This window comes from Bicyclus anynana, chromosome 22 (genome assembly GCF_947172395.1).
Source record: "Bicyclus anynana chromosome 22, ilBicAnyn1.1, whole genome shotgun sequence".
Classification (NCBI taxonomy): Eukaryota; Metazoa; Arthropoda; class Insecta; order Lepidoptera; family Nymphalidae; genus Bicyclus; species Bicyclus anynana.
In genome coordinates this window covers 5,118,607-5,128,510 of record NC_069104.1, presented here as the reverse complement: position 1 = coordinate 5,128,510, position 9,904 = coordinate 5,118,607, and the positions used below count along the sequence as shown (strand labels likewise).

The following is a 9,904-nucleotide window of genomic DNA, read 5'->3' as shown; positions in this document are numbered from 1 at the left end:
AAAAATACTTTACAACTAACCAAAATATATGCCGCCACCATAGGTAAATGCAAGTTATACCAAGAAGAAGCCAATAACAGCTCGATACTAATAAGTAGGTGTGTACCTACTTATTTCATAAACAATATTGAACAAGACAAGAAGTGAAGTAAATAAAACTATGTACCCCGAGCAAATACTTCAAGGAACTCCTAACAGTTGTTACAGTGACGTCAAACATACAGGATGATTGTAAAATATGGACAATATTTTTTGTACAGTCTATCAATAATGACACAGGCTGATAAAAATGGTTATGAAGACCAATTAGCACATTGACTAATTTCTAGAAGTGGTTTTATTTTATAAATGTACTCATGTATAATACAAGACATATTATATAAGGACTGTAGTCAAAACTTAGTTTAAAAGAAAAGATCATAATTAAATTGTTTTTTTATACTTCCGAAAATGTGACTAAATTGTAATTAAGCTTCGTTGCATCGACTGTTGTTGGCTAAAATAAATTAATGTAAAATGTGAAGGCATTGACAGGTACACAGATCTCTCGTAAGTATAATGCTTGTGAGAAAAATGCATCTTTTATAATGTTTTAAAAATGTATCAAATACGTACTAGATTTACACAGCGTACAAACAAATTTAGTTTTTAATCGTCCGATAAAAGTGCTTCCTACGTCGTCCAACGATAAATATTCTAGTACTTTTCTGATCACCCTGTATTACCTACCTACGCATTGCGCTGCGTGTTTGTTTTGCACGTGTTTGCTCACAAACATGCGCATGGCAGCATTGATTTATGTTTGCTTCTGTTTGCAAATTATATTCGCCGGATTTAGTACTCCTAAATTAGTTAGCAAATGGAGTAATGAGCGAGGCTAAGCCATGAGCCTTCTAGTATTAAGCTTTAGTACTTTACTTTATGAGTTTGGATATAATAAAGTAAAGAAGGTACTAAATCTTTTTAGGGTTCCGTAATCAACAAGGAACCCTTTTAATTTTGCCATGTCCGTCTGTCCGCCTGCGATTCTACTCAAAAGCTATTTGTACCTACTAAAAAACTGTAATTTACCTTAAACATGTATTTTGTATGCTCGTATATGCAGGCTACAAACGTTCAGTTTTTACGGCAATGTTCACTTAAATCGTCTCTGTGTGAGCAAAACTGAACTGTTTTCCCTGTACAGATTTTTCTAATGATTTTTATTGAAATTTCAATTAGATAAAACTGTACAATTAATATTGCGCAGTTAAAACCAAAGGTATGTTGCATGCGTAAGGAATTTAAGCATACCGACAAAATAGTAAAATAAAATTTTTATAAAATATTTTCAAAAAAAAATTTTTTAATAAAGTACCTACAAGTAAAGTGGTAATGATTTTTTACTCATTATGTACAGAGTGTCGATTAATTAACATATTTAATGGATTACGCCATTATTGTGACATAGCTATTATTAAAAAGGTATCATGAAGGAATTACAATATGCATCTATATAATATTGCAGTATTAATTTATTTCTAGGGGAGTAGTTACCCTACAAAAAATATTTTTAATTTATTTTTTGTAGGGTAACTACTACCCTACAAGTAAAGTGGTAATGATTTTTTACCCATTAATCCCATAGTGTGGGGTGTCAATGGAATTATTAACATATTTAATGGATTGCGCCATTCTAACATAGCTATTATTAAAACGGTATCCTAATACATGGAGCAATTACAATATGCATCTAGATAATATTGCATTACGGCATACCTATTAATGTAATCTCAACCTATTTACAACTAGTATCGACTTTGATCATGTTTAAATGCATTGCAATTTATATTCGCGATGACTTCAATTGAAAGCACTTAAATTATAATATTATATAAATAATCCTTGAAAATAAACATAGTTACGAGTGTAACTCTACGTATAAATATATTATGTATTTAGTTTTATAAGATATATTAAACTAAATAAATATATTATGTATATTTTTAATTATTTAATATTAGATATTCCTTGATAACAATAATTAAGAATCGTTAAACTTCAAAATACAAACAAAAAATTTTAATTGACATTTTTTAAAAGCTTACTTTTATATTCAAATTTGAAATAAAATGAAATTTAAAATTAACTAAAATAGTTTTAATTGCCAGTTTATCCATCCGTCCAATATTATAAAGATATAAAGTTTGTGAGGTTGTATGTGTATTGTGTAATCTCTGTATCTACTGAAACAATTTTGAATTTTTTACCTATTTAATCACGTTATTCGTGAGTGACGTAGGCTATATTTTATCCCCATATTCAAACGGAAACGGATACGCAGGCGAAACCGCGGGGCGTTTCTAGTAATATATAAATTAGGCGTTATGTACTTCTTAGACCTTAGTACCTGTATGCACTTCAGTTACATTTTCAGTTACAAATATCTATACTAATATAATAAAGCTGAAGAGTTTGTTTGTTTGTTTGTTTGATTGAACGCGCTAATCTCAGGAACTACTGGTCCGATTTGAAAATTCTTTCAGTTTTAGATAGTGTTAGATATTTATCGAGGAAGGCTATAGGCTGTATATTATTCCCGAATTCCTACGGGAACGGGAACCACGCGGGTGAAACCGCGCGGCGTCAGCTAGTGTACTTATAATTTATTGAAAGATTACCAAACAAGGAGCCTTATGATTTCTTGTCTTTTGCGTGAATTTTTTAATCAACTATAATTAATAAACAAATCAGGATGTATGGGGTAACATTATAATCCTTACTTTATTCCGAACGGCACTAGTAATTCATTTAAAAAATATAATAAATGGAATGGATTTTACAAGACAGTCGTATATTTAGTTTTTTTTTAATTAGCCATTTTATTTGTAGTTCAGTTTTCCATCCTTTCAATTGCAGCAGCTTCATATTTGCAAACATCTACTCTAACATGACGGTACTCTGAAAGTAATAAATAAATAAATAAAAAATCCTATTATATATATAGACGACTTAAAAAATGGAATAAAAAGCTCGGTAATTTGCTTGAAGTAATTTAGATCAAAACTTCTAAATAATTATAAGTTACCAACTTACTTAACTGGTTAAGATCCATGTGAGTTCGTGAATTAAAAAGCTCCAAAGCTTTAAGTTTACGTTAATATTATCATCTTACTACTTTGCAATATTAAAATATACATATATATCTTGATTATTTAACAAAAATTACCTTAAATTGAATAAATAATAAAGTAACTATTTTTATACAACTAAACAAAAACCTTAAATGTCAAGTTAGTAATACTCAAAACTATAAATAAATAATTATTATTTTAGGTATTTCCTACGTTTTTTCTCATCGCAGTTGTATTCATACAAATCACAATTATCGTTGAACATTCTAGAAATACCCAAAGAGTCTTGTCCACAAATCGGTACGAAATCATGTTGGCATTGATCAGCCATTTTGCAGAAGTTAATAACCTAAAACAAAATTTACAAAGTTTAGATGTATTAGCTTGGTATGGACATGTAATGCGCAGGGAGGAAAGTCTATATATATATTACTATATTACTAGAAAAATGTTGAATGTGCAAGTGGAAGGACATAAGAGGAGAAGAAGGCCAAAGAAGAGATGGTTGGATTGTGTGAAAGTGGGCATGTGTGTAAAAGGAGTGGATGATGAGTTGACGAGTAACAGAGACGAATAGATAAGGGTAAGGAGATGATGATGATAGATGTATAAGCAGGGGGCTTAGTTACTTCTTATGCTTAAGATCGAATCGCTGGTTAGGTACTGCTTAGAGTTTCCCTTCTACCGTACCTACTTATTTATTGCCGTACTAAATAGAATGTACAACCAAAAAAAGTGTTTAAGTTCAGGATAGGATACAACTAAACAAAAATAACAAAAGAGTTAGTACATCTACTACTACTGTTTATGATACTCTTGTAATAAAAAACAAATAATACATAATCATCATCAGTATTATCATCACATCAGCCGATGTACATCAACTGCAAGACTTCCAAACACCATGGTTGTGCTTCCAGCGACTCCCTCTCACATAATAGTTATTTAATACATAATAGTTATTTCATTTAATTTAAAATTTCAAAAATTCAGATTGACAACCTACTGTCCTAACAGAGTGTAAAAAGTTGGATTTGATAATATTATTAATATGAATAGAAATTAGCAAAACATCAAGAATTTGTACTTTGTGAAAAATTCTTACCGGTTCTAATGGAAAGAAATAATCCTCCGCTTCTATTTCAACGTGTGACCAAACTTTTATACTAAATTCTAAAATTATAAAACCTAAAAAAATATTAGTTTTAAATAACTTGATCATATAAGAAAAAAAATATTTCTTGAAAATATACCATGTAAAAAATATTTTCACTTATTGTAATTCATTACAAAAATAATTGTAACATAATTTCAAATGTTTATGATCTTATAGAATTTACGACCCATTACGCGAACTTTCATACACCAGATAAAAGTTACTCCAGTAGAAAATATAACTTTAGTACTCACTAAAAAAAATCTTATGAAGTATCATAACTTACACGAGCGATGTTATCACTAGCCAACTATGGTCTAGTTTGTTATTAGGATATGCTTGTTTACACTACACACGTAACAGTGGCTGTAGAACAGGAAATTATAACAAAACATATGCTTTATGTTGAAAACTAGACCAGTGACAGAATAGCATATGCAGAAGTTACAAACCTAAAGCATATATTAATTAAATTTTGACTAAGCCTTTGATAGTGGAAGAATAAGAGTTTGTTTAGCTCTTTAGTTAAGTATAAGAAAATTTAATAATATTTTCTGTTAAAATTAAAAATGCAAGTAATTAAAATCTTTCTTTGTACTGTATTAAATTCATGTTAACTTTTACTTTTATTTCTTTTTGAAACAACAATTATGTCCTAAACAACAATTTAAATTTATAAAATACCAAGGAGTATTATATCTACTTGGTTTATATTGGTAGTTACAAAGAAGCTTGTATCGGTTTTAATGGTAAAATGAGTTGTAATGTTAAATATTTTGTACAATGTAAAATTCATATTAATAACTAATGTGGTAAGTACATACTGAGTATTCCCCACGCTAACATTTTCCATCGAAATTGAACCGGTTTTGATGTATAGATAAATACATAGAACGCTAGAAAAATTATGAAATCAAGCTTTTGCTTAAATATTTATGCTACTTCCCCCCCCGCTCCGGTGTTGACAAGTGAACATTAGCTCCCAGTAATATTTGTTATTAAAAATAGTTTAAATTAGTATTTCAATACATAAAAGTTTAAATACAACATATATAAGTGAAAACTCACCGTATAAGTGTTTGTGAGACCTTTAATTAAGTTTAATGGACATAAAACTGGGATATTGATACGGCCTAGCAATCAAACTTACAATTCATCAGAAACATTAAGTACACTAAATATTCAGGATTACAGTGTTGTGAAGGATTTTTTCCCCAATAGGGATCACCATAGAAGTGTTAAATGTGTATTAGAAGTGTTAATAATCAGTTTTCTAAAGTGTTTCTAACAATAATATAATTTTTAATTGCGGGTGTACAATTAAATAAATACTGCGTGTCATTATACGACATAGTCACTAAATAATTCGCATGTTACTCTTAACACTTGAGTGGCTCTTTGGTTACACACCTCGAAGCGTTAGAAGCTGTACCGTGGTTCGAAACCTACTCTCACCGAACTTTATTTTATTTTTATTTTTTATATTTTATTTTTGTTCTTTACTTGATATTTGTGCTGGGACGATTAAACTATGCCGCTAAACCGTACACCTCCACAAACTGAAGACGCTCATGTCCACTCACGGCGGATGTCTGAGCAAACCGAGATGGAAGACTACAGTGATACTCCAAATATACCTTTTCGTATTAGGCGAAAGCGCTCCGAAGATATAGGTGTCGAAATTCAAAGTTTTATGTTAGATATGAGAAGTTTACTAACAGACTTCAAAACTGAACAAGATTTAAAATTCAATAAATTGTATACAAAGATGGAAGAAGTTTTAAAGCAAAATACCGACATGAAATCGTCAATAGACTTTTTGTCCAATACTTGTGATAATCTTAAAATTCAAATTGACGAATTAAAAACGGAAAGAAAGAACTACTTGCAGCATACACAAAAAATGGAAGACAAACTGGAACTGCTCGAACGGGAGTCGAGATCCACATGCTTAGAAATTCGAAACATTCCCCGAAGTAACACTGAAACTAAAGATAACCTGATTAATATTGTAATAAACATTAGCAAGAAAATTAATTGTTTGGTGCGACCTCAAGATATAATGGATGTTTATCGAATTAATTCTCGAGAGCAAAACCGAAAGACTATAATAGTTAAATTGACAACAGTCATACTTAAAGAAAACTTCTTGAAAATGCATAGAATATACAATAAAAAATCCAAACTTGATACAGAATTCCTAAAAATTGATACTACCCCGACCCCAATATATATTTCGGAAAACTTAACCTCTAAAATGAAAAACATATTCTTCTTGGCTCGTGACTTTGCTAAAACCAATGACTATCGCTATTGCTGGATAACAAATGGAAAGGTTTTTCTGCGAAAGAGAGAAGGAGAGAAATACATACGTGTAAATGACGAATCCGAAATTATGAAATTAAAACAGTCGCCGGCATGACTAACTTCCCCTACCCGCAGCTACCTTTACACTTGGATATGGCTAATTTCTAATTATGTTAATGTTTATAACTTCTGCTTGGAATGTATTACCTATAAGAAGGAAAATAATAATTTTAATTTTAGAACTTGTTTTATAGATAATAAGCACACATTCACTCACCTACAACACACACTCAAATTAAATCCTACTCACTTTTGTGAAATCACAAACACAAGCAAGCAAACTCATCAATCCTGCCTATTTTGTAAATTTGAATATTTAACTATTTTCTTTATTGTAAAAGCTTTATTTATAAGTATGATTAAATGTTATGCTTGCAAATTCACAATCTCAATGACTACCACAAAAAACAAAAAAACGTTTTTTTCACACACAACACACACAACGCACTTAATACACACACACTTAACTAAACGTGAATATTTTAAGTTACTCGATTTTGCCGTATTCATTAAAGGAAATAAACCTCATACCTATAACTTTTATCATGAATTTATTTCTGCTACATATACACTTCTCTTGGAACGCTTTATTAGTTATCATATTTATTGTATAAACTTGTTAGTTTTATTTGTTTTCAAATATGGATGACTTATTACTATCGATAAATACGGACATCGAGAACTTCTCGATGTCCAACGCACACTTTTGTACTCCAGAAATGACGGACACATATCTAAAAAATGACAAAACACTTTTTAAAGTTCTTCACTTAAATATCCGGAGCATAAATCGTAATTTTAACAGTTTGTTAATTTTACTGAATAGAATAAAGTTCAACCTTGACATTATCGTTCTGACGGAGTGCTGGCTTAGTAAGTCTCCTACTATTCCGTCCTTAGATGATTTTATCTCGTTCTCCTCAAATTTTTCAAATCAAAACGAGGGGGTAGTGGTCTACGTTAGAACCCATCTCTCTTGTTCAGTCGTCTCGACACACATTGATGAAGTAAATAGCATTATATTAAATTTCTCTAACGAAGTAGTCATATTAGCCCTTTACAGATCTCCTTCTTATAAACACACTGATCCCTTCCTAAAAAGTCTAGATCGTGCTCTTACACAATTCAATGCTATAAAAAACATTATTTTAATTGGAGATATAAATATACACATACATTCAAGTATAAATGACCTCACTGCAGATAAATACTTGGATCTTCTTGCATCACACGGAATGCTTTCGACTCACTTTCTTCCTACACGGTCGAATAATTGTTTAGACCACGTTATTTTGAAATCCCCTAATTATAGTACCACCTTAATCCTAGACGTTGATATCACAGATCATGCACCCGTCCTATTTTTCGGTAACACCATACTGAAAACCCAATCAGTAAGTCGGTTGATCAGTAATCGAATAAATTTACAAGCTTTAGTCACACATTTAGAAGAGTCTGACTTTTCCTCTATTTTCACAATCTTCGATCCAGATCAGGCCACCAATACATTAGTCACATTAATCTCTAACGCTATTTATAAGCACTCTCACATTGTTAATATTCCAAACAACAAACGAATCTTAAAGCCATGGATCACTCCTGGTCTTCTTAGATGCATCCGACACCGCGATAACTTACATCGTAAATTTAAAAAGCATCCTGCTAACTCCATTTTAAAAATAACGTTTACCCGATATCGCAATTTCTGCAATAATCTATTAAAAAAAATTAAACGCGAATATGAACGAAATGAATTTTATAAAGCAAAAAAAGATCCAAAAAAGACTTGGAAATTAATTAAAACAGTTGCAAATATTAATCCCACGAATAATAAATCAAAGGACTTGCTAAAAATTTGCAGTACTCCGTCAGAATCTGTAAACACTGTTAATAACTATTTTGCAAATGTAGGCAAAAATCTCGCTGAAAAGATAACTCAGCCACCTCTAGATGACTTAAAAGTATTTGACACCCCCAATCCTTCGCAGTTAAAGTCAATGTCTTTATTGAATGTTGACTGCAAAGAGGTAGAACTCACCATAGCTAATCTTAAAGAGATATGCGCTGTTGGTGAGGATCACATTCCAGCATCAGTTATAAAAGCATCAAGTCACATATTGGCCCCTATTCTTACCTATATCTTTAACCTTTCTATTGCCAAAGGAATATTCCCACGGGCCTTCAAAAAGGCTCTAGTTCATCCTATATTTAAACATGGAGACAAGGACTGCATTGGTAATTACAGACCTATATCGGTACTCACCACTCTTTCGAAAATTTTCGAGAAAATTCTTAACAAAAGATTAATTAGCTACTTGACTTACAACAATATTATATCTGATAATCAATTTGGGTTTAGGGTGGGAAAATCGACGGAAGATGCTGTACTGTTACTGACAAAAAATATTGTCGAAAATACTGACAATAGACTTAAAACTGCTGGCATTTTCTTAGATCTCTCTAAAGCTTTTGATACCGTCTCAGTTCCCAAGTTACTCGATAAATTAGAGCGTATCGGCATCAGAGGTATAGCCCTAGAAATTTTTAAAAGCTATCTTTCAGATCGCTCCCAATCTGTTATTATCGACAATATCACCAGTCAATCAGTGCCTGTTACTTACGGAGTACCTCAAGGAAGTGTCCTTGGCCCAACATTGTTCTTAATTTACATAAATGACCTTTGTTCTTTGAAGCTCCCCAATTGTAATATTATTACTTATGCCGACGACACAGCGCTAATTATCAGCGGCAAGAGTTGGGATGAAGTATCTCGTGATTCTGAACTTGCTATTGAAACTGTATTGAAATGGCTCAATAGCAACCTTCTTACACTAAATATTGACAAAACCATGTTCGTCACGTTTGCCTCTAACTCACTCTCTCAAGCCCCAGAATCTTTCACTATCCGGGCCCACAAATGTCATGGCTCAGAACTTTCATGCTCTTGCGATTCCCTTAATCGAACCCCTTGCATTAAGTACCTCGGTGTACTACTTGATAGCTCATTGACCTGGAAACAGCATATCTCAACTGTCTCGTCTCGTGTCAGAAAGTTGATGTTTGTTTTTAAAAATATTAGAAACGTAGTCGACTTCGAGTGTCTTATAACAGTTTATCTCGCCCTTGCTCAGTCAATTCTAGCGTACTGTATAACCTCCTGGGGTGGTTCCGCAAAAACACACATGATTAATGCCGAAAGAGCTCAAAGAGCCGTCCTAAAGGTTATGCTAAAGAAACCAATCCTTTATCCTACTACCGAATTATTCAA

The 9,904-nt window shown here is 31.8% G+C and overlaps 1 protein-coding gene across 1 annotated transcript; it reads right to left on the bottom strand.

Moving 5' to 3' along the window:
* Nucleotides 1-2,212: 2,212 nt before the first annotated feature.
* On the bottom strand, nt 2,213-9,560 carry LOC112052377 (uncharacterized). Its single transcript, XM_052888281.1, has 5 exons — nt 9,514-9,560; nt 7,294-7,370; nt 4,219-4,301; nt 3,327-3,462; nt 2,213-2,940 (listed from the first exon to the last, which is right to left on the bottom strand). The coding sequence occupies exons 1-5, from the start codon at nt 9,558-9,560 to the stop codon at nt 2,873-2,875; spliced, it is 411 nt and encodes a 136-aa protein (XP_052744241.1). The 3' UTR covers nt 2,213-2,872.
* Nucleotides 9,561-9,904: the final 344 nt, after the last annotated feature.